The following is a 26285-nucleotide window of genomic DNA, read 5'->3' as shown; positions in this document are numbered from 1 at the left end:
GATAGTCTGACGAAAATGAGATTCTCAGAGGGAGATTTGTGTATCAGGAGTCTGGTGACCTCCGGCCCCAATTTTCGCACAATGTATTAATCTGACAGCCCGGCTTCCCAGGCATGCTCTATCCATAGATTCCACAGTCTGTGGGTAAGATCGCAACGACCAAATGGGCTTACTCTATATATAATGAGATTTCCCTGGGCCTAGGGAGGCAGATCATAATATTTTAACTGAGACCTTCACATTGGCTGCTGCTTATATGTTAACCAGTCCCTGAGACACAAATGCACTGTCGAGGATGTGTTTCTGTAGGGGGTGTTGGAGGCACTGCATGGCCGGAGCCATAAAGATAGTGCCTTGTGACATGCCATCCTGTCTGCAAGATCCCCACGACACTCCACCTTGGCTGAGGGCCACAGGAAAATAGTATGGCTCCCATTTGCTCCCCCGAGCAGGGGTACAGGTGGCATATAAAGGATTTGCTTGCCAGTTCTGGAGTGGAAACATAATAAATAGTCCTGGAAAGATCGAGAAGGAGCTAGAAGGGAATTAAGCCAGAATTTTGACCAGCACTGGGAAAATGAGTCCTCACATCTGCTTCCCAGCCCTCCAAAGTCTCTCTGTGGCTGACCTGATTCATATCTGTCCCCAGTCTCTTATGTCAGCCACCTGAGGCGGGGTCCTGGCTCTCTGGGATCTTGTTGATAAAAATCTCTCTCTCTACTCACTGGTCAGGTACTCACATGGACCAGGTAATGGTCAGGTAGCAAACAGAAAGTTTGCTGCCAGGCTCTTTACATTACTCAAAATTCTGATGTACATTTCTTTTGGTTCTATTAGAATCTAAAACAAAGGTGAAACTTTTGTTTCTTTGGAAGATGTGATATGTTTTCTTTCATGAAATGAGAATCGTGAAGCTCCTCTGGTTCCCCTTTGTTTTCTTCATTATTTGAAAGCTCAGAGATCAATGCTGTCGTCCATTACAAAAATACCACTGAGTCCTACTTCCTTTATTGTGTACTTTCTTGGGTTTCTATTTCTAATAAAAACATATGTTTAAACTGTTATATCAGGTATGCAATAATAAGATCAATTTGGAACAAGTATATCTTTTCTCAAAAAAAAGATAAAAGCATTGTTGGTATCAGGAACCAGCTTTTGCCTCTGAACCCAGCAGTAACATCACCCACAGGCGTCAGGGGACTGCATATCTGTTGCCATGGCAATGGCCATATATTCCTAGTGTCCATTTGGTTTAGCCCCCGTCTTTACCTGGGAGTGGTTACTTCACAGTTTAAATAAAAAGCAGACCCTTCCTGACATTTGCCCCTTTCTTCTTCTCTTTTTCTTTTCCTCATTTGTTGCCCCATTAAACTTCTCCCATGTGCAACTAACTACATTGGCCTGGTGTGGTCTGTCCAGATGCGAAACCACAATTCTATCACAACAAGCATGGGCTACAGAAATCCATTTAGCAAACCCTTTAGTGGAGACAGGTTACTTAGCACATATTGTTACTTGAGTGTGTGTGGAAATGTGCATGTGTGTGTACATGTGTGTGTATTTATTTCATGTATGTGTCTGTACCTATGTTTGATGATCAGAGGTTGGTATTGTCGTTCTCCACCTTGCTCCAATTTATACAGGCTCTTTCATTGAACTTGGAGCTCCTTGATTCTTAGCTATCAATCTCAGTAATCCACTTATCCCCACCTCAAGAGCACTGAAATTCCAGGCATATACTTGTGGTCCGTCTCTTCTGTTACCCTGCCATTAAGTGGCACCCAGCCTGCTCTGCTTGGCCTGAGCCGTCATCAGCACAAAGCTTTAGAGGTAGAGAAAATTCTTTGCCCCTAGGCATGGGCAGCCTGATGGGAGGGGCTTACAGACCACTGCTTGAATATTCTCACACCCTCAGACTCTTGAGGCACAAATCCTCTTTGAGGGATGGATGTTGAAAGTTCAGAGGAGGGAAGAGTAATGCTTCATAAGGCAGTCTTGATCAAGTGAGGGATTCTCCAGGTTGTTTAGGGACTCCACCCCAGGATAATTCCCATTTCTTGCTTGTACCATAGATCAGCTCATTCATGTCAGGTTGTGATCTATACAAGATGGATAGGTCCTCATCCTCTATCCATAGCAAACCTCCTACAAAAGGATCTAGTCTTGTCTCTGCCAGGGATGGAGGTGTATCAGGGCTAAAACACTGCAATTCCAACTTAAAGAGGCTCAAATTAGGATAACATGCTACCACTTCAAGAAAAATGACCAACACTCATAAAAATTCCACTTAAGAATTCATCTGAAGTAGCTGACAAATTTTACTTAAACCAGAAAAAAAAATGTAAGTGCAGAGATAAAGGGGAAGGCGTAGAGAGTGACAAGAGAAAGCTGACTGGACACACTCAAACTTACCTATTGGAATCGGGTCTGAGATTGTTTTTATATGAAGGATGATAAAGTATTGATATAGAAAATCTAGGGTCCTGTGCAAAAGCAGAAATCGAAAAAAATCCTCTTCAAGGGATAAAGCTGGGAGGTAATACAAGGCTAGCATGAGTCACACCGATAAAGACCAGGACCAAAAATACCCCCGTAGTAGAAATAGTTTCAGAAAGGTGTGGCTTTTGTAGAACTATACACCACTTTCTGTTGCAGGCAAGGAAGGAAAGATGATGGGAATGGTAAAACACAAGGCAACAGCAGACATTTCTGTTGGGTCTGTGTTCATTCTAGTTTTGTCTTTGTTGTTGTAATAAAACATCCTGACAAAAAGCAACATAGAGGAGAAAGGGTTTCTTTCAACTTATAATTCCAGGTGACAGACCATCACTGTAGGGGAGACACAGTGGAAGGAGCTTGGAGCAGCTAGTCCCACCATCCAAGCAAAAGCAGAGAGGAGAAAACCCATGCATGCTCACTTGCTTTCTCCTCTCTCATACTGTTCAAGATTCCTTGCATAGGGAATTGTGCCACCCACAATGGGCTGTATTTCCCACATCCACTGACAATCAAGCCAATCCCAGACATCCATGGCTATAGGCCAGCCTAATATAGGCAATTCTTCAGCTAAGAATCTCTTCCCAGGTGATTCCATGTTGTACCAAGTTGACAGTGAGAAATTAACCACCACACAGCTCTTTCTTTTGCCCAAGAATCAAAAATAGTATAACAAAGAGAATTGGTAGAGCATGGCGTTTATCTTCCAGAGAAGAGACTGAGTTCATCGTGTTTGTTTTCTTCTCGGGAACCATGGGAACTCCTGACACCAAATCCATCCTCTTCAATGCTGAGCATTCCAGGACCCCAAGGCCACTCCTGTCTTCTTCAGTTGTTCGTGACTTCAGCTACTCCGAAATTTACTCATCCCCAGCTGAGCTGACACTGTTAGGACTATGATTTCCCCCAAAGCTTGGCTTATGGTTTTCGGGTATAAAAATCTAGTAATCTGGCAGCATAGTCCGGCAGCTATACTAGCTAAGCCCGGTCGTCCTCAGGACAGCAACAGCCCTTTGCTTTTACTGAGTACAGCATTGGTGCCTATCATGGGGCATGCTGGCTTTTCTACAGTGACTTTCTTATTTTTTGTGTAGGATGCTATGACTATGGCTTTTGAATGTGATACCAGAGCTGCAGGATTCAGTGTTGGGGGAACTGCTCCCTCCTGGTGCTCTCTAAAGACTAGTCCAAGAAGTGAGGAATATAATCCAGTGAGAATGTGTTGATTAACCCATGTTATTACTATAATGAAATACTCAAGGCTGGGTAACTTTATAAGAAAAATAGTTTCATTTAGCTCACAGTTCTGGAGAGTCAAGGTCATGGCATTATGGCATCATCAACTTCAAGGTCAAACAGATCAACCTTTGGGGGACAAATCACAGTCAAAATGATGACAATTATTTAAAGTCTCCCCTCTGATCACTTCCTCTGCAGTTACAGCAAAGCATCTGCAAACGTGATCACAATTAGACTTCATGTTTATCCACTAGTCTCCCTGGTGAAAGTCTTAGACGATGATCTCACTTGGGCATCCCTGAGCTTCCACATACATCTGTCAGGTTGTCACCTGGTAAGTCACTCAGTTCTCTGGAGTTAGGAATGTTGTCAGACATGTTAGGATGTGGTTAGACTCTGGCTCATCACCACAAACATTGATTAACACCAGGGAAGGTCTCATTCTTATTGGCTCTTTTAATCAAATGAGGAAACTGAGGCAGAGAAAGAACATGTACCATGAGCCACAAAACCAACAAAAGAGCAGGGAGCAGATGGCATGTCTGATACCAGCCGTGCTCTCTTGTTGTTAAGCAGTGCTCTCTCGTTGTTAAGCAGTGCTGCTCCCTGTGGGCAAAATAAAGCAGATTTTCTTTCAGTTGTTTACATTCTGCTACCAAGTAAAATAAAATGTCGACATAATTAATCCATGCACCATGCTAGGAAAAATGCAAAAGCAAACAAACCCGAGTGAAATCAATAACAGGTTATCTATTTACCCTCCTTCCAAGATGCCAGATTGGAGAAAGTAAGGAGGGGTCTAAAATACAGCCATACAGTGTGGTAAGAGCAGCTTGGAGAATGGAGTGATACCCAAGCTCAGCCAGGGAAGAGACACATGCTCCTTCTCGTGATTAAAGAGCACCCTCCAGGGACGCTACCCAGTTGAGCTGCAAAGGTCATCTTGTACCACTGGCCTGTCACCCTCGTGCCTGATCTCAGCCTCAGCCATGCTCCATGTTTACTCTGGGAGCCCCAGAACCACATGACTCCCTTCCTAGCTGGATTCTGATTTGGTTTCATAAGAGGCATTCGCAGATGTTTAGGGGGCGGGAGGAAGGGAAGAAAAGATGTTTCCTTCCTAAAGGGCCCTTCATTCTTTGAGCTCTGTTGGCCAACCCTCTGTCACAGCCTTGCGGAAGCTCGGAACAATTTTCTTCATCCTACCCAGACTGAACCTTTGGTATCTTTGCCCTGCCCTGCCTGAGTTCCCTCTGTGCATAAATTAAAGAGATGCACCCAGAGCGTATTTCAGTGCCACCTGGGCAGCCATTCTCCACAGTCCTGGTCACTCTGTGTCACTCTCCAGTCACTTACACTCTCGGCTGGTCTGATGACCTGTGTAGGAGTAAGCAATGCAGAATGCAGCAAACAATATTTCAGCCCCATTTTAATAACAGCATAAGCTAACAGATAAGACTTAAACATAATTTGGAAAACAAGTTAACAGTGTCAAGGTGCTATCATCATGTGCTCCATTTAAACTGTTTCAGATTTAGCTGTCAAAGGATAAGGGAGAATTGGAGAAAACCCAAATGACACTCTGTCTGTCTGTCTATCTGTCTGTCTGTCTGTCTGTCTCTGACAAGGAAGCCCCCAAGGGATCCTTAAGTCTCTGCCATCCAGCACCAGGGTTCCAGGTGCTAACAGCCTTGCTGGGATTTTTAGAAACTCAGCTCCTTGTTATCCTGCTTGCTGAGAAGCACTTTACCTGCTGAGCCACCTCTCCAGCCTAAACTCACATGTTTTTTAGGGTGAACCGTCCCCATTTACCTCGTATGTGTATACTGTCAAATGCCACATTGAGGGCTTCCCATGCTAAACCCATGCAATCCTCAGGGCAGTAAGACTGCTCACTGTCAACAAAGTACTGAGTCTCTCATGACTGAGAACCCTGTCCCCCAGGATGGCCAGAGGAGGCAGGGGTCACCTCACAGTTCACCCAGCACGCTACCTGTCTCCCCTCACCGGCCAGTCCTCAGTTCTCGTCTGGCATGCCTTCCTCTAGCTTGGCCCTGAATACACTTCGGGATAAGTTCCTGCGCTGTGATAAGCAGGGCCCGATCTCTGACAGCTGTTCCCCGCTCTTCATCATCATCTGAAACAATCAGGAAGCATTAGAGAGTACTTTTCCCTTTACAAAGGTGATAATTAGATAACAAGCTGAGATTAAAGTAATTACAGTCAGACAGCTGGCGAGGCAGTACAGTCATGTTGAAATATTGTTGGTACTTCAGCATCTGGTTCTAATAACGGCATAGGCTAAAGGATTTTACATTAATTACAAAACATAATTTAATATAAACATATTTAATTACAATTGATGAGCGATAAACTGTTCAAGAACGACTTAACCCCTTCCATGTGTCACAGTCATGGGAACTCAGGGCAAACTGTGGCTTGTGTTGCCATCTCTCCCTCTTCCAGCCATACCTTCCACAACGCCATGACCCCCTCTCTTAGAGTAAAGCTCCTCATTGAAGGAGTGTTTGAGGCAGTGATGTTGCTGGTAAACCCCTAAGTGTCCCACGCATGCGCAGCACCCAGCACCTTTGGCATGCTGGGAGAGAAGGCTGCCCGTGAGTGTCCCACGCATGCGCCAGTGCTCACAGTCTTTGGAATGCCAAGAGCCAGGTAGCTCTGCTCTCAGGCTTGGCGCCTTGCCTGGTAGCAGGAGTCAGGCTCTTGTCACCACTGAAAAGTCAATGTGTAAGAACACTTACGGTTTTTATCTGAAATAAGACATTATTCTGGCAGAAATTCTCCCTTACAAGCTGCCGATTTGAATCGTCACTCCCAGAACTAGTAGAGTGCCCGTTATAACAAATTGGGACCACTGAGACACAGTCTCCACTAGAAAAGAACTCAACCTCCATTAACTACACAAGGTCTTTATAGGTGCTCCTCCGCAAATGGGAGACATTCAAAAGCCACAAAAGCTAAACGTTGCTAAATGGCAGTTACACTGAGGTGGCCCAAGTATCAACCCAAAGAGCACCCAAGGCTGACTCTTCCTAAGAAAGAGTGTATGGCCTTGAGCAACTGGAAAATAACTGTCAAAATCTTTTATTTGACAAACAATAGGAAATTACCTCAATCTCTTCACTGTTTGCTAGGGATTTTTAAAGTGTAATACACACAATTTATACTAGAAAAGAAAAAGCTTATCAGGGATAGGAAGGTGGCTCAGTCAAATACTTGCCAGGTGATCACAAGGACCCAAGTTCAATCTCCAGCACCATTTGAAAAGCCCAGTGTGGTGGCACAGACCTGTAAGCCCAGAACTGGGGAAGTAGAGGCAGGGTCCCTGGGAGTCAGTTGGTCAAATGGTCTAGAGAAACTGCTGAACTCTAGGTTCAGTTTCAGACCCCATTTCAAAGAATAGGTGAAGATGGAGAAAGACACCCAACATAATCTGTCTCACGTGCATGTGTGTGAGGTGGGGGGGGGAGAGAGAGAGAGAGAGAGAGAGAGAGAGAGAGAGAGAGAGAGAGAGACTCTAAATGAAAGTTGTTCTGTATTCCCTCTTGCAAAGAGAAGAAAACTAAAATGTCCTAACATGGAAATCTGCAATCTGAGTAAGAACCCTACAGTACTAGACAGAGTAAACTCCTTGGCCAGTGAGGAAGGAGGTGAGATGAAAAGTATCCAGCTGAGCACTTGCTATTCTGAAATCTTTCACCTACATCATTCAATTTAAAACTTCTGAATCAAAAGAAATAAAACACAAAGGAAAACTCAAGATGGAAGAAAAGATTACATATTGTGTGTGTGTGAAGAATATATGTACATATATATATCTATCCAGAATAGGAAGAGTATACATACATATATATTATATATACATATCAGAATATGAAGAATATGCATACATATGTATACATATCCAGAATATAAAAAGGACTGTTACGACTCAACAACACACCCAACTGAAGGAAGCAAAAGATTTGAACAGACTTATTCCCAAGAAAGACATTCCCCAGCTCAGTGTGAAGAAGACACTTGATATCAATAGTCACCAAGGTCCAAATGGAAATGTGACACAATTCACATACAATATAATGACTGCAATTAAAAAAAACTGGTAATAACAACGGTTGGTGATAAATAGACAGACTGGAACCCATGCCCTGCCCACAAGAAAACAAATACAGATACTCTGGAAAACACATTTGAGGTTCCTCAAATTATGACACAGGGTCACCACACCACCTAGAAATTCCACTTTAAGCACGTACCCAAAAGTGCTGAGAAATGCCTGCACAAAAATAGTCACATAAAATGTTCATATAGCAGTATTCCTCATTACAGCCCCCACGTTGAACATTCTAAACATCTATCACATGATGAATGAGCAAATAAATAACGTTGTACACCACATGTGATAGTTCTCAGGAACAAAGTACCAGGAGACACAGGAGCCTGGCAAATGCCGTGCCAAAAGTCACTCACACAATGCCACTGATATACAAAGTCCAAAGGAGGAAAACCCAGACGGGAAGCAGATGATGATTACCAGAAGGTAAAACTGCCAATGGGTAGGGGGTTTCTTTGGAAGAATGATGGCATTATTCTGAAATTTGATAGCAGTGCGGGTTACATACTATAGATATACTAAAACTCAACAAGCTGCTTATAATTTAAAATGATTAAAATGGGGCCCCGAGAGAGGGCACCGTAATTAAGAGAACACACTGCTTTTGCGAAATACCTGAGTTGGATTCCCAGCCCTCACAACAGTCTGTAAATTCAGCTCCAATGAAACTGATGCCCTCTACTGGCCTCCACCGACACTGCACTCACATGTTCTTAGAGCATGCATGCATACATACATACACGCACGCACACACACACACACACATTAGTTAAAACTAAAAACGTTTGGATGGTTGAAATACTGAGTTTGTTGTTGTGTGCATTTTTCAAAAGGCTATCAACTTATGTGGCTGGAGTTCAAACCCACTAGGAAATCCTAGGAGCTTATATAAAGTGCATCTCACAGCTACCTCAGTCAAGAAGGGAGGAAGCTGTGGCTATTCACACACCCGTCCCATCAGCCCGCAGTGGAAGGCTGCTCTTGGGAATGATCAGTTCATCAGGACTTCGGGTCTGCCTATGAAAGTAGGTCTATGAGCCAAAGAAAGATTGAAGGCAGGAAAAAAAACAAAAACAAAACAAAACAAAAAAAAAAAAAAAAAAAAAAACCAAAAAAAAAAAACGCTGGCTGTGTTCCAGTGTGCCTCCAAAGGACACAGGCCAGGGTGCTCAGGCTCAGGCTGGACGCTGACATTTTTGTTATGTTCTAACAGTGAGAGTAAATGAGAAAATGAGTAAGATTCCTTAGAGAGAGTTCTCAATAAACGTGAGTTGTTTGTATGGAAGGCTCAATAAGGTTTATCAGTTTTATCAAAACAGTTGAGCTCACTGCAAGATGAAGATAGACTTCATGCCATTTTCTCTCTAGGACAGAGTCTTTCCAATAGACAATTAAATTAACCAAAAACAAATCTAACCGCTCTCGCGAGCATGCTGATCAGACAATCAAGTCCTCGGGGCATCCAGAGGATATAATAAACAACTTTACATCTCTCCACCTCCCTACCAAGTATCCTCTGTGGGGGAGGCAGCTGCTTTTCTCACGAAAAGGCCTTGAGGGTTGATGTTACTATCTGCTCAAGTTGCCCCGCATCTGAACATCATGTGGTTTTTTTATGTAGGTGTTTATTTGAGCTTCAAATAAACACATTTGCTGACAAGTTAGTGTAAAGGACCAAGATATGTGAACACCTGAGACCCTGAGAGAGGCAGAGCAACACATTCCTCGCCCACATGTCCGACCTTCTGTTCTCCTTTGAAGAGCCCAATATCCAGGCCGCTCCACAGAAGAAGCGGGAGGTAGAGAAATGCTCTGCTCCAAGTCCCAAGCAAGGGCACACAGCAAGGTCAGAATGAGACTCGTGCCTACCTGAGCAGGTAGTGGTTGATAATGGTGTCGAAGTAGCTGTAATACACGGCGTTGTTCACGTGGCCGTACTGGTCATTGTCCCGCCACCTGGTCTGGATGGGCAGGAAGTACCTATAGGACTCCTGCTTCCGATGCTGATGCTCGGCTCGCTGATTGGCTGATGATGTAGATGAGGAATGAGTTGCGTTTCTAGGAAGAAGCCTCGGTGCCCAAGGAATCATAGTGATTGCTTCTTCAGAATTCCTTCAAAAGAAGAAAGCAACCATGGATGTGAGTGTCTGACACTTAATCATAGTTTTAAAAGCAGCTGCATACAATTTTGACCCCTGGTTTCAAAAGGATACTAGGTTTCTTCTTTAGGAAATGAGTCTTTCAAGATAATCCAAGTCCTTATTGCAAACTCTAAGAACTTTCCTAAAGGATTCTTCGTGCCAGTGCGAAGAGATGCTAGTGTGAAGGCTGGCAAGCTGGGTTTGATCCCTGGGACCCACATGTCAGAGTATGAAAATGTCCCTCAGAGTTGTCCTCTGACATCTAAACATGGAGTGTTGAGACACACACCCACACCGATAAGTGTAATTGTAATGTTTTAAAGAAAGGATTCTTTACTTATTTTTATGATGTTTGTCACATCATACAGAAACAGACAAAGCCTTTGTTTGAATTTGAAAATAAGGGATTTTAAGTGTGTTTGCTTGGAGCCTCTTGTTCTACAAAGTATTTTCAGTAACATAAAAATGTAATGAAATCTATGAAGTACTCAAGAGTATAAAAACACAGCTCAGGCCGTCAGTATAAAATAAAATGTTCACCAGAAAATAATATCAAGAGAGTCACACAACTATGAGTTTAAAAAAAGTAAAGCATAATATTTTTAAGCATAATATATTTTTAAACAAGTTATATCTTACAGGAAAAATAGTGCACTTGTACAAAAGGCAAATGCAACTATATTCATTTTTAAGAAACATCTCCCCATATACTATCCCAGTCTTGTAGATCCAAATGTACCTTCAAAATGGGATCCCTCTGTGTGTGTTGTTTTGAGCTCTTCATAGAACAATAGACCACTAATGTATTTACATATTCATCTGCCTCTGTGGCAGCATTAAATTCCATTATATCTCATTGCATTGATAGGCCAGAATTTACCACATCCCTCACTGATGCATATTTACTATTTTGATTCCAGTTTGGGTCATAAGATGGAAATCTTTCCAAATAAATCTTTATATGTATTCAACCATTATTTCCTTAGGATAAATTCCTAGAAGCAAAATTGCTGGGCCAAAGGACAAATGAATTGTTAAGGATTTTGATATAAATTAATACCCTCTGGAAAGACGGTACCAATTTGTCCCCTCCCTAGCAATGCATGAGCAAGCCAATTTCCCTGTCAATTGTCAAATGCTTTGTCAATTTGACTGTGTTCTCTCATTTCCATATAAATTTAATGAAATGTGCTAAGTGGGAAGATGACTGCTAGTCCCAGCAATGATGGAGTAACTCAGGTCAGAATGAGCTTCTCTGTGTGTGAGAAGATGTCTCAGAACAGCTGCCGGAAGCTATTAGGAAATGATGGAGGTGGGCATTACAGACCACAGCCTAGAAACAGGATGATACACTATAGTGAGGGACTCAGCCACCAGGGGTTCCATGGGGTCTAACAATAGCTGAGGACCCAGTAGCAAGCTAGAACGTTCATTTGTTTGTTTACTCCTTGCTGTCTAAGGGATAGAAGCCTGAACCTTAAACACGCTCTGAAAATGCTCTACCATTGAACCCTGGCCCAAATTTGCAACGCTCTTGCTATGCTAGAGGAAGCAGTGACATCCTGAAGAAGAGCAAGCTTCAGAGAGGAGACTGATAACGCTGCTGTTCCCATTAAGGCACTCAATGAGGCATAAGCTCTTTGAGTGAGACAGAGAAAGAACCCAGCAGGGAGCACAATGGTCGTGAGGATGAAGGTTTAAGAAGAAAGAAGGAGTCTTATGGTGCTAATGATAGAAAACTCAGCTTTCAAGGCTTCTGAGGAATAGGACAAAGGCTAGTGGGTGGGAAGACAGGGCATTCAGAATGTGTGAAGAACTTTACAACTTCCACAAGAAAAGAATTTTTTTAAAGCCCAATTGAAGAGCTCACTTGGGCTGGGAAGTAGCTCAGTTGGAATAGCACCTGCCTAGCACATTCAAAGCCCTGGATTCCATGCCCAGGATGACATAAACCAGGCATGATGGGCATCCTAGTACTAAGAGATAGAGACAGGAGGATCAGAAGTTCAAGGCCATCTTCAGCTGCATGTTGGGTCGGATAAGCTGTGGGACATTCAGAGTATAGCACAGAACAGTGCACATCTATACATTGACTCAATGATGTATGGAATACTAAAAACTTAAAAAGACTACCTACCAAGAAACCAAGTAGTCCAGTTAATAAACAGGGTAATGAGATGATAAGGTACAAAAGTTCAACAAACACATAAAAAGATGTTCAACATCCTTAGCCATTAGGGAAGTACAAGTTAAAACAATACCATTAAGAAAAATAACAACAACAAAGAATTGGGGGAATATTTGGAGATAAGAGAACTCTTATATAGCAACACTGGGAGGTGTGTAAATTAGTAATTAGTGCACATATTTTGGAAATTGGTACGAAGAAAAAAAAAACAACAACAAAACAATACAATAACCAAAGCAGCCATACCATTCCTGAAAACAAGCCCAAAGAAGTCTGATCACCAGACCCCACAGACACTTCAGTGTCTACTGCAGCCCTACCCAGAATAGGCAAGCTGTGGAGTCAGCCTCCGTGTCTGCCAAAGGATGAATAGATAAAAAAATGTGTTATAGTCAACCATAAGGAAGAATGAAATCGCATCCGTTGGAAGAGTATGAAAGCCACTGGAGACTATCAAGAAAAGAAACACACCAGACTCAGAGAGAAATATTGCAGGTTGTCTCTTGGGATCATGGGTTTTATATAGATATGGAATATGCATATAGTACATGAAAGTCAACGTGGGACTGTGGGAATGGAAGGTAATGGTGAGAGGAAGGAGATGGAACATATGACATTCACTAGGAACATGTCTTTAGGAAACACATTAGCATTGCACAAAAAAGAAAGTTGTGCTGTTGATTATTTCTGGGACCTATTCCTAACTCCCCAGATGAAAGCATGAAAGGGCACCTATAAAATGTTTCCCTTATGTTTAAAAGGAACTATGATGAGGAGATAAGATGCAAATGTATTTACTAATACTTACAAACAGAAACTCGGGAAGGCACATTAACATGGTGGTGGGGGGGTGGTTGGAAGGAAGGCAGTATACACTTCTGTTAGTAGTTATGAAATCAGTTTGGTTTGATGATATTATTAACAGTAGAGAAAAAATGAATCCAATGATTTTTCAAATAAGAATATTGCACTGAGCAGACAATTTCAACTAAACGCTCTCAGTCTGGAGACAAAATGATCAGTTAACACTGGAGTTATTAATTTTAGCAATTAATTTATAGCAATAGGGTTAATGATTCTGGATCAGCCTTGTGTGAATATAAACCTAAAACAGTGAGTAGAAACAGCCAAAAGAGTGTGAACCGGAAACAAAGTATGACTCAGATTTTTCAGAGAAAGAACTTAAACGCTCCCCGGAGGAGCTGAGGAAATGGTTTAGAGCATTCACTGCTCTTTCAGAGGACCCAAGTACAGTTCCCAGCACCCATACTTGGCAGTTCACACTGCCTGTAGCTACAGCTCCTTGGGATCTGTCTGACACTCTCTTCTGGCTACCAGTCACTTGTCCATGCCACATGGTACACTTCCCACGTAACACATGCATAAACACAATCTCTTTTTTAAACTAAAGATGTAAAAATAGTGTGCATAAAAAGGAAAGATTAAAATTAACTTCATAGCATTAGATTAGATTTGTGGATATCAGAGAAAGAGACAGAGAGACAAAAAGAGAGACAGAAAGACAAAGAGAAAGACAGAGAGACAGAGAAAGACAAAGAGACAAAGAGAGAGTCAAAGAGACAGAGATTTATAGAGACTTGTCAATCCTATATACTCAGTATAGACACAGAGGTTGTCCAACATCATCTTGTGCCCAACTTTTAATTTCTAATTATCATTGTTCCTCCCCCTCTAAGAACCTGAGGCTTTGAAGAAATGGCGGACTTTAGTATTAGAACAGACAAAGTAAAAGAGGGTCACAAAACACTGTTGCACCAAGAATTTAGAGATGGTTGGAGACCTACAGAGAAATGCTGTAAACTGACTGGTTACTCAGCTAGCTCCCTTACACACCTCAGGACCATCTATGCAAGGAGGGTGTCACTCACAGTGGGCTGGGCTCTCTCACATCCATTGCCAGTCAAGACGATTCTTCATAAACATGCTTATAGACCACTATAAGCTGCTTCAAAATGTGTGGAATTGAAAAAATAAAAAACTGTCGTCCAAGTTATACTTAGGCAAAGTTCTGAGTTCTGGGGGTGGAGGGATGGCTCAGTGGTTGAGAATACCTGTTGCTCTTGCAGAAGACCAGAATTTTGTTCTCAGCATCCACACTGAATAGTTCACAATCTCCTGTAACTCCAATTCCATAGGATCCAACACCCACTCTGGCCTCAAGTACCTACCTGTACGTGTGTGACCATACATATCCATCTGAATAGAGATAACATGAATTTTAAGTGAGAAGATTCTTTTTTATAAAGATTCATTTATTTATTTTGTGTATATGAGTACACTGTAGCTGTCTTCAGACACACCAGAAGAGGGCATCATCACATTACAGATGGTTGTGAGCCACTGTGTGGTTGCTGGGAATTGAGCTCAGGACCTCTGGAAGAGCAGCCAGTGCTCTTAACCATTGAGCCATCTCTCCAGGCCAAGTGAGAAGATTCTTCTTCTTGTTTTGTTTTTCTCTGTGTAGCCCTGGCTCTCCTAGAACTCACTTAGTAGACTAGGCTAGCCTCCAATTTAGAGATCCACCTGCCTCTGCCTCTCTAGTGCTGAGACTAAAGGTGTGAACCTCAATGTCCAACTGGGAGATTAAGTCTACCTTTATGCTATGAGTTTTCTTAAGAAACCAGACTTAATCATTGTATCTTTTGTTAAAACATTAATGCCATCCACAGGAACGAAGGCAGATACTGAGTGTTCCAGATGGAATTCTGATTGACAGCTGTGGGAACAGGGAAAAAAATCATTCCTGAAAGGGAATCAGATAGGACTGTGTGATCAAGTCACAAGGAGCAGTGACATAATGCAACAACAACTGGCAATGACACCTGCTTCACAGATGTTTGTGTGCTATAGATAATTTTAAGGTCATCCAAAGCCCTTTGTGAATGTGCCTTTAAGCCACTTAACCACACAGAAAGTTGTCACTGATGGGCACTTCACTGAAGTCTAGGTGTGTGGGGGAAGAGGGGAGGCGGATCCTGTCTTCCAGAGACATTCTTGGGCAGCTGTGAAGATATTAGCTATTTTACCCAATTTCTTCCAAGCTGAAACATAATAGTACATTACAAATCTGTTTTGATGTTACTTAATCTAATGAAAAAAAATGTTCATCTTTTTGATAAGTGCTCATTAGCCATTTTTTTCTGACATAAACAGACAAGAAAGATGTTCTCTTGCTGCATTTAAAACCCAGCTCGGCTAATTACAGTGCAATGACTCAAAGAACAAAATCAGCAAGCTGAAGTTTCTCACTTGAATTGTCTTTATAGTTGAATTAAAAACCTAACAGAAAAATTAAAAGGGCTTCACCAGTGTGCTTTGCACTCAGAAGAAACCAGGTTTAAATAAACAGAGGCTGTGCTCAGCTCACAATCGAAGTTTTCAATGACAAATACTCTCTGGCTTTGCTAATGGAGCGGGAGGTGGGGGAGAAGGGCGTTCCAGGGAGCGGGGATGAGTGTGTGTGAACAATGCGTTCATCTCACTAAGCCTCCTGTGAAGACAGAAACCAAGATGCAGACAGCATCTGGTCAAGGTTGGAGCCAGACTTGGACCAGAGGAAAAGTGTGAGGATAGGTGGTTCCTGCTAGTGTCCATCTTACTCAACTCATCACCTCTGTCTTCATTAAGTGTGTGTGTGTGTGTGTGTGTGTGTGTGTGTGTGTATCTGTTTTCAGGATAGACCATTTGGTATTGGTAAGTTATTTGTGTGCTCTTCTCTTTCCCCAACTCTCACCTTGTCCCCTTCCCCCCCACACACACACCTTCCCAGAGTCCATGTCAGCATGTGGTCCTTGTTCAGTTCATGTTCAGGTGGTCATGCTGGTGACATTTTATGGGTATGGCTTCTGACATTCCTAAGAGGTACAATCTCTCACAGAAAACTCCACAACCCTTCTGGCTCATAAATCTCTCTGCCCAATTTTATTATAAAATATATTTAATTGAAGCTAGAAATGTAGAAAATTATTCTGGATCTTGGTATACAAATTATGCTCATTGTGACCCAAATTCCCACCACAGAGGAGCAAAGAAATTAATTAAACACAACCCACTTTCATCCTTTCCTTAAGAAGCCAGTTTTTAAATGAATATCTAGAGTTTTCTTAAAGTTCATCTAAATGAACAGCAAAATAACTAGAGAGATGTCTGCTACTGAGTCAATCGGTGAGCGGCTGCCTGAGTGAGTTCACTGATGATGTCAACAGTCCTTAGGTGGACACTGATATTTAATCTTCATTGTCTATTTAACCGGATTTAGAATTACTTGGGAGGTTGATGCCACAAACATCTGGATGTGCATGTTTTCATAGATCATTAATTCTGGAGGAAGACCCTCCCCCAATAAGTTTAAACAACACTATCCATGAACTGGGAAGCCATGCAAATTAAAAAAGAAGCAGTAAAAAAGGCAGTGTACCAAGTGCCACTGTCCTTTTTTTCTCTGCTTCTGAGTCAGGCATGGCATGAACTGCTTTAGTCTACACCCTACCCAGCAGGATGGACTGATGCCCTCGAAACCATGAGCCCAAAACATCCCTCCCCATTTAAGTTCTGCCATTTCATCTAATACAGGAGCTAAAGAAAAACATCTACATGTGTCTTGCAGTAGCTCAAATTGCCCCAGCTTTATTGAATAGGAAAATGGCCATCTTTCATTAAGCAAGTTGCAAGCAGAGCACAGCTGGACCCTGAAGCAACATGCAAAGCTTGGAGGTTATGTGTGATCATTTAACGTCTATCTCCTCCTCCAAACAGAAGCTCTCTGAGAGCAGGAAGCCAGGATTATGTCTGTGTCACAGCGTGCTCTGACCCTGCCAGGCATTCAAAACGTATGTAGAGTGAACAAATGTATATTGATGGGTATTAGAATAAAGCTGTGACTTCGAGATGTGCTACATACAGTAAACACAGGCAAATCTATTTAAATGATCAAGTTGAAGCAATAACATTCTAGAGAACTGAGCCAAAACATGTGCTTGCTCTTCAGCTCAAAGCAGAGACAAAAGCACAACTGTGGGACAAAGAAAGCCGCAACTATGATGTAGTTCAGGACTGCCTGTCTCCATAAGTCACCCTGAGCTGGGGACAACAGCTGAATGGGCTGATAGGAACAGTGAAATAGTGTTGGCCAAAGGCAGAAGTTTACCTCCTAGCTGTGTATCCTTCCATACTCCCAATGACAGCTAATTGGCAGACAAGAAGTATTAAGAACCTTTCTTAAAATCACATTTTAATCAGCGCATAACTGTACATATTTATGAGATGCAGTGTCCCATGTCAATACAGGTATGAACATCACTAGTTGAACTAGGGAGATGGGGAGACAGCACACATATCACTGCAAAGATTTCTTTGTGTTGAGCTTATTCAAGCTTCTTTCTAACTACAATAAAGGCCATCCTTCTATCCCTGCCCATCCTGCTCTGCTAATGTCTACCCTGTTCTCTCCTTTGTTTAAACCAACATTTTAGCTTCCATATATAAGAACATATTTCTTTACACATTTCACTTCACCTAATATTTTTTTGTTCTTCTATGTTGTTACAAATGACAAAAGTTATTTCCATTATGGTTGAATATTCATATATAAATAGCAATCATACACATACATAGATATGCATATATAATCTAGTTTGTGTCAGTCCTTTATCAATAAAAATCTAGCTAGGAATATATATATATAAAATGAATAATGAATGTATTTACATTGAATGAATGTAATAAAATGTTTTTATATATTGTACATATACACATTTAACATACACATAAAAGTATGTATGTGTATAATATATACACACAACACATGCATACACAAACACACACATATATATGACAATGAATATACATTTTATAGTCTGTTTCTAAGGGAAACAAAGGCAGGAACTCAAGGCAGGCACTTGGAGGCAGGAACTGAAGAAAAGGTCATGGACAAGTGCTGCTTACCAGCTTGCTTCTCATGGCTTGCTCAACCTGCTTTCTTATACAACTCAGGATCATGTGCCTAGTGGTGGAGCCTTTCACACTGGGCCAGGCTCTTGTACATCAAACATTAATAATTTGAAAAAATGCCTCCACAGACTTATAGGCCAGACTTAGGTATTTTCTCAACTGACGTTTCCTCTTCCAAGATGACTCTAGCTCGTGTGGAGATGTCTTTTCAATGTGAATGCTAGTTTCTGTGGGCATAAACTTGGTCATAGGCTTGCTGCATGATATGGCAGCTCTACTTGTACTTTTTGAGAAGCCTCCACTCTGTTTCCTACAACAGTGGCACTGTTTACATTTAAGAAGTGAGGCCTTCAACGTCATTTTTTTTTATTTTCAGATTCATAACTCATAAAAGTACAGAGAATACATGACTCTTCGGTGCTCAACACTAAATGGGACCTCTCCATCCCCCCATGATGGTTAATTGCCATTGGCAACTTGCTGAGATCTAAAATCACCTGGAAGAAGGGTCTCTTGGCATGCCTGTGGGTAAGTACCTTGGTTAAGTTAACTGAAGTAGGAAGACCAGCCCACTATGAGTGGCACCATTCCTTATGCTGGGATCCTGGACTGTATATAAAGAAGAAAATTATCTGAGAACATAAGTTCATCATCCTCTTTTATTTAACTGTGGATTTGGTATGACCAGCTGCCTTAACTTCTAGCTGTTGGAACTTCACCATGATAGGCTGGTACTATGATCCAAAGTAAGCTCTTCCTTTAAAAGCTGGTTTTGTTAAGCATTTTATCACGATATCAAGAGCAACAGAATAACTAAGACAATCCCCTGTAAGGCCAATAAAGCATTACAGAAGAAGGAGCAGAAAAACTGTAGGAAGGTAGAGGGGAAGTTCTGGAAAATGTTGTTTTCTGGGCATTGCATGGTTGCTGCACCCTTGAACTTATAGTAGCAATGACTACCTGCATACGATTGCCCACGGCTGGGACCACCAACATTTTATCATGGAACAGAGTGGCGCCCATGAATCCCACTTTTCACAGAAGCAGTTAAAAGTTGTAGAGACAGTAGGAGTCACAGTCCTCGGTAAAGTAAGTTACCCTTGCTATGTTCACATAGGCAATGTTAATTAAATGTTATGGGGACACGCATAGAAGGGCATGGAAGTAGTTGGAGGACTTGCTGGAAAAGAAAGGATTCAGCAAGTGTGGGATGGGCTAAGAGCAGGTAATGGGTGCAATAGGATCAAAGCACATTATATACTATATGTAATAATTAACAACATTGTACGTAATTGTAGAAAACTAAGGTAGAAGGAAGTTTAAGAGGGTAGGGGGCGCTGTGTTGGAACATGACCTTGCAGGCTCTTGGACTTAGGACCTACTGCCACTATCACACACAGAGGGTAGAAACATCCAGAGAATTCAGAGAATTCAATGGCCCCCTGGCCTACAGTGATTCCCTTCCTGAGGGACTCTACCCAGGAATAGTTGGCAGTCATCTATCAGTTGTTTTTCATTTGTTTGCATATGACAGGTTTTTTTGGGGGGAAAGTTTGGTTTTTTTTTTTGTTGTTGTTGTTGTTGTTGTTGTTGTTTTTGTTTTTGTTTTTGTTTTTTTGCCAGGCTAGCCTCAAACTTGCTATGTAGGCAAGAATGGCCGCATGCTTCTAATCCTCCAGCCTCCAACTCCCAAGTGCCAGGACTAGCATTCTTGGCTCTTAGGCCCTTTTTAATGATCACATGTAAGGAGAAAGTTCGTTGAGTGTCTTGGTTTGGAGTTTGTTGTTTGGTTTGTTTTTACTTTCATCTTCAAGTGTCTTGCTTTTCCACTTTAGTTTTCTCTCTGGTGTTTCCCACTCAGCCTACTGCTATAAAAAGAATAGGGAAATGCTTTATCCACCACAGTTAGTATGAGATGGAATGTGGAAGGGAACCTTTGGAGCCTACATTTTAAGTGGTTATCATAATTATTAAAAAGAGCGGGCCTTATTGGTGTTGCATAAATCATTTCCTGGGCTCGGAGGAGGGATTAGGACCTTTAAGAGATGTTTAGGTCACAGGGGCTCCATCAGGCGGTGGCTTTAATACCTGGCCTTTAGAAGTGAGATCTTTCTCATCACTTTTCCATTTTTGTATCAAATTAGGGACAATGTCCACATTGCTCCTCTATAGGATGTAGAATGTTGGGGACAATCTTAGGAAACAGAGACCAGACCCTTACTCCAAACCCAGTGTTCCCTTGATCTTTGACTTCTCAACATCCAGAACAATAAGAAATAAAATTCTTCTTCTTTTTTTTTTTTATAAGTCACCCAGTATCATCTAGTCAAGGGCATAATGGTATCAACTAGTAAGTGAAGAGACAAAGCCCAGAGGCTTACGTCCAAACAAAAAATGAAGAGGCTACAAGAGAAGTAAAGAGAATGAAGGTCAAGAGAGAAAAATTCAGCTGCTCTGAACCTGCCTCTCTTCTACAAACAGGAGAGGTTAATGTGCAGTTGTGAATTTAGGTGTGAATTGCATTGTCAACTGCACAAAACAGGGTGGAGAATTTCTGAGAGAACCAAAAGTGCTCACTCACTCACTACATACACCATAAAACAAGTGACTGTTAAAGGTCAACATAGTCTTTGAGTGTTAGTTTTAAAATACCATGTTTTTGGCAAAGTTGTTTCTTTCTGCCTCACTTGGAACTCTGGGACAGTTTTAAGATGTGACCGCTTTGGCCAACATGGCAAAGGCCTAGAAACCACAGACTGTGGGATGAGAAAGAGCATCCCACAGCATCAAGAATGGCTCCCATGCCACCCAGGAAGCCTGACCCTCTTCCCCATCTCAGCTTCCATGGCACACAGGAAGAGAAAGCCCAGCTTCCTCCACATCTCAGATCAGCAGACATCAAAGAACTTCACATGGGCAAATCAATATGCAATTTTAGACACGTACACATACATGCATCTTTATAAATATATAATAAATCCATTTACAGTTTGTCTCCTCCTTAAAGCATTTCAAGGTGGCTTACAGTCGTATATTCACAATCGCCAAGTATCACACAGAAGAAAATGGATAAGGAAGCCAACTGTCTCCTCCCGGTCTCTTTCAGAGTAGTAAAGTCGTAAATGTCAAGGAGGATGACCGCATACCTGACCTGCATGAGCCTGTTCACCTCCTAACGCCTATGCATTCAGTCCTAGAATTTCTGGCCTGGTTACTCAATGTGTCTCAGACACCGACAGCTATTGAGCACCAGAAACAGAACTGTAATAAAAAAGACTCCTTCCCCAAAGACTTCATTGTCTGGGGCCCAACATTCCTCCTACAGTGAAATGAGAGCTTACAAAAAAAATTTTTTTTAAAAATTAAAAACTAGCAACATTAACTTAGAAAGTACAAAGTTAGAAAAGACACTTACCAAAACCTTGAAAGGCTACAGATGATTAATTGTTTTATTTGGTTTTAAACAATGCTGTTTTACTTGCACCAATCTGTATCTTCCATTCAGATCTAAGCAAGTTATAAATTACAAATGAGCGTGTACAGGAAGACAGGAGATAGAGCGACTTACTGAAAGCATTCTAGAGTTAGCAGTCTGGGTTCCAGAGCCGAGCCTGACCGTTAGATATGATTTTAGGTTAGATTAGATTAGTTTTGAATAATTAGATGAGACTTTCAGCAAGTTATTTAACATGCCTGAGCATGGATTTCTTCATCTTTAGAATGTGAGTACTAACATGCCATGAACACTAAGTGTCACGGTGTATATGAAGCGCTTAGCATGACAGTTGGTGGAGAGTAAGTGTTCGCACAGTAGCCACTAGGTGTCCCTCCCTGTGTGTTTGAAGATGTGCTGTGTAGAGATGGAGACGGTGACGATGGTGACAATGGTGACGATGAACTGTCATGTCATTATCTCCACCTCTGGAAACAAACTATGGGATTCCACAGTCTAAAGTTTGAGCTCACCAACACAAAGAGAACACTACTATCTAAAGCACTTTTAAAACTCACGAATTAAAAGCCGTGTGGGTAAAGGTAGTGGCCATTGAGCCCCGAGGCTTGAGTTTGAGCCTAGAACTCACATGGTAGAGGAAGAAAGCCAACTTCCACTTTGTCCTCTGACCTCAATACACATGCCATGTGGTATGCAGTCATGCATGGCCATGTACACGCATGCACACGCACACACATGTACACATACACACGCATGCACACATACACAGTAAAATAAATAATGAACAAATGTTTTAAAAAATCATGTTGAGGATACATGTTCACACCTGTAATCCCAGCACATTCGAAACAGAGATAAAGTGAATCAAAACCTGAAGAGCAGCCTGGGCTATATACGAAGATCCTGCCCCAAGAAGCCCAAGGGCTGGGGATGTAGCTTGGTGATGAACTGCTTGCTTCCCCTGTGCAAGGCCCTGGGTGAGATCCCAGGACCACAAAAACTAAAACAAGACTGTGATAATGTGGGAGTCATTCTGCCATGTCATGTAGCTGAGTGGCATGGTTTCCATCATGTCTGGGAAAGAACTGAGTCGGGGAGTTTATAAATTTGCATCCTACTAGATGGTTCTACATTTGAAACTGAACCAGCTGGAGTGTAAGGACAAATGAGGCAGGCCAAGGCCTGAAAAGATAGCAAGATGATTAAATGCTGGCCTGGCCAGCTTGGAGACCTAGGTTCAGTCCCACAGCCCACATAGTGGAAGAAGAGAACCAGTTCTCCTAAGTCGTCCTCTGACGTCATCACCATGTGTGCCCCACCTTGTGTGTAGGGTGAGTGCACACACACACACACACACACACACACACACACACACACTTAAGATTTTTAAATGCCTGCAACCCCAGTGCTGTGGAGGGTGAAGGGCAGAGGCAGGAGGAGCTCTGGGGCTTGCTGGAAACCAGCCCAGCTCCAGGTTCCATGCAAGAACCAGTTTTAAAGGATTAAGGCAGAGTGATAAACCAAAGCAAAAGGTAGCCTCTTCTAACCTCTGTGCACATGCACATGCGCATATACCACACACACATGCACACACACACACATACACACTATTTATGCACAAACATACACAAATAAAAAACAGAAATATAGGGAGCCAGAGGAGGAGAAGAGGAAAGAGGAGAAAATGAGGGAGGCAGGAAAGCAGGCAAGGAGGCAGGCCTGGCCCTCTCTAAAAGAACTGAAGGCAGTTTTCCAAAACACTGCAAAGTAAGAAATCCCAACACACGAGATAAAAAATTGAAAAACACTGAATTAAATAACACTGAGATAAAACAGAAAATCTGATAGCAGGCTTCCTGTTTCACCTCAGGACCTGGGCTGTCAAATGTCAGCGTTTTCCATCACAACCCGACAGGCCTTGTCTTAGTCAGTCTCCCTCCTGTGCCACAAGGTAGAAGCTCTGAAGAGCTACAGCATCTAATCCTGGAGACAAGCAGCAATGGCGCTCACAAATGTGGTTCCTTTGTAAAATGCTCACCTGGGGAGTGAGCGTGCAGAGGAGTCATTAGTCTGAACATCTCAAATGCTTGCCCTGGAGATGGTTCAATCAATAAAGTGTTCACCGTGCAATTGTGAGAGCCCAGTGATACTCTCCAAACTCCTGTACAAAGATGGATGTGTAGGGTGCTCTGAAGTCCAGCCCTGTAAAGGCAGACACAGGTGGGGCCCTAAGAGCTGCCCAGACAGCCTAACCTAGCTGGTGACTTCCAGGCCACTGAGAGAAAGACCCTGTCTTAGAAAAGAGAAGAGGGCAGATAGCACCTGAAGGATGACACAGAGGTTGACTTGCACCTAAACACACTCGTGCACGCACACATGCAAGCACACGCACATGAGCATGCACAAAGTTTTCACATGAACATATGCACAGTTTTTCATCTGAACCTTGAAGCAAAAGTAAAGGCGACATCTAAAAATGCACTTGCCCTTATCTAAAAATAAATTGAATTTTTTAAGGTACACTCTGGTATCCTACAAAATAGTATTAATGTTTGTTTATGATCAAAAGCTCTTTTTGTTTCATGGTTTTTTTTTGTTTTGTTTTTTTTTTTTTTTTTTTTTTTTTGGTGCTTTTTAGTCCCACATTGTCATGTTGCCTACAAAATTCACAAGAGAGCATTTGAAGCTCCAGAGTCAACACAATGTGTTCAAGCAGACAGGCAAGCACTGGGAGCCAATCTGAAATGTGCACACTGTCTGTTGGGTGTTTCCTGCCTTCTCTGTTTTATTCATTTACACTAATGTGTGACCGTGAGGGTTGGAAACACTCTGCTACAAATAAAACCTCCAAGATTTACACGTAATTTCTTGGGGGGGGGAAAAGCACAATCTGTCTTGAGACAACAGTGAAGCACTTGCAATTCCCTTTGAAAAACAGCATCCAATCTTCCCCTAAATTGAGATGCCAGAGCAACTAGATTGAGATTTAAATCAGAGAGCAAAATTAAGCCAGGTACACCAGGGTGGAAGGAGAAGCAGTGTAGACAGGGTGGAAAATAGCCTATGAATCCCAAATGCTGCCTGTCCTCCACCCACGGGAGATCCCGACTTCCAACAAATTAGAGAAATAAATGGGCAGCTCACCTATGAGTCAAAGGTAAACAGATATGGTTCAGTAGCCACCCCGTGGCCAGCAGAGCCCCTTTCAATTCCATTTTTAAAAACCCTGACGAATAATGTTGACTCTTAGAAACAACCACCTATGGACGGATTGTTGATGGAAGAACTGCTGAGTTCTGAAATTTTGCCATGTTGCTAGTATTCGTATTAGGGGAGGTGAGGGAAGCTAGATACTCAGAGAGGCACTGGCAACAGCGGCTGAGGCCCAGTGAGACTCCACTTTGAGTTGGGTTTTGTGGGAAGTGCAAGTGCGTGTATGTGAGTGTGCAAGTGGAGGCCTCGGGTTGGTGTCAGGCATCATCCTCAATGGTTCTTCCACCTTATTCATTGAGGCAGAACCTCTCAATCAAACCCGGAGCTTGCTGATTAAACTAGTCTTGTTGAGGATCCCATCTCTGCCTTCTGAGGCTGGAATTACAGGAATCCACAGGGATTCACATGGGTTCCTGAGGATCTAAAATCTGGTCCTTTCACTTTTAGAGTGGGAGCTTTAACCACAGAACCATCTTTCCAACCCGGAACTGATCATCTGCACAGGATTGCCAACTAAGACTGTTATACTTCAAAACATGGGCTCCTCCGTTAGTACTTACAATCAGAATTATAGGTTTGTCCTATCTCTCTAAGGCTCAATACGCCTTAGGGAAAGTCATAATTCTGCATTCATCTATTCTTATCTCTGGGTTCTGTAACAGCTGAGGCCTCTGCTGGCACCTCACAGTAGATTTGTTGGAGAGGAAGGATACCATTTGGATTGGAGGACTTTCTTTATGTCTGGCAAATATGTCCACTGGTAGGTTGGCCAGAAACAGACCTATCTCTCTAAGGCAAGGGTATTTCAGGACTCAACCCAAGGTGGCCATCCATTTAGTCCAAATTTTGGCTGTCAATGGGACACACAAATTGATGGAAAGGTTTGTGTGACTCCCTGTTGGAGGCATTGGTTCCACATAAAGGGGCATTGTCAGAGGTGCGGAATCCTTCTGTAAAATGGTCTTGGCAGTAGTTTGAGGACAGAGGAGAGGTGGGGAGATTTATATTAACCTACATTTTATCCCAGTGGACTTGAGATCAAAAATACATTTCAGCTTAGTGCTGAAAGGCTCTAAGCAACTGAGAGCAAAGTGCTTCCTCAATATGCACGGGCTTCATGCTCACCCTCTCTCTGCAGAGATCCGGGAAGAGGGGGAAGAGTTCATTTCTAGAAGACAGAGCAGACCACTATCGTCATCAGTAAAGACACCGATGAACAGCACAACAGACACTTGTGATCAGAATCTGAACAATAATCCTTAAACATACATAGACATACATGCATACATACACACATATATACACAAACATATATACACGCACATACGAACATACCACACATACACACATATACACACATACACACAAACATACACACACATACACACATATACACACATATATACACATACACACAAACATACACACATATACACACAAACATACACA

The 26285-nt window shown here is 42.2% G+C and overlaps 1 protein-coding gene across 2 annotated transcripts in view; it reads right to left on the bottom strand.

Moving 5' to 3' along the window:
- Positions 1-26285, bottom strand: part of LOC308431379 (uncharacterized protein) — a 156333-nt gene that overhangs the window by 72927 nt on the left and 57121 nt on the right. For both annotated transcript variants that reach the window (XM_080930829.1, XM_080930828.1), the window contains one exon: positions 9740-9982. In XM_080930829.1, the coding sequence (XP_080786955.1) occupies positions 9740-9960 (221 nt within the window). In that variant the 5' untranslated portion in view covers positions 9961-9982. The remainder of the gene's footprint in view (positions 1-9739; positions 9983-26285) is intronic.

The sequence above is a fragment of the Micromys minutus genome (genome assembly GCF_963924665.1).
Source record: "Micromys minutus genome assembly, chromosome: 17".
Lineage (NCBI taxonomy): Eukaryota > Metazoa > Chordata > Mammalia > Rodentia > Muridae > Micromys > Micromys minutus.
Note: the sequence above shows the minus strand (reverse complement) of the source record. Positions and strands in the feature narration are given on the sequence as shown.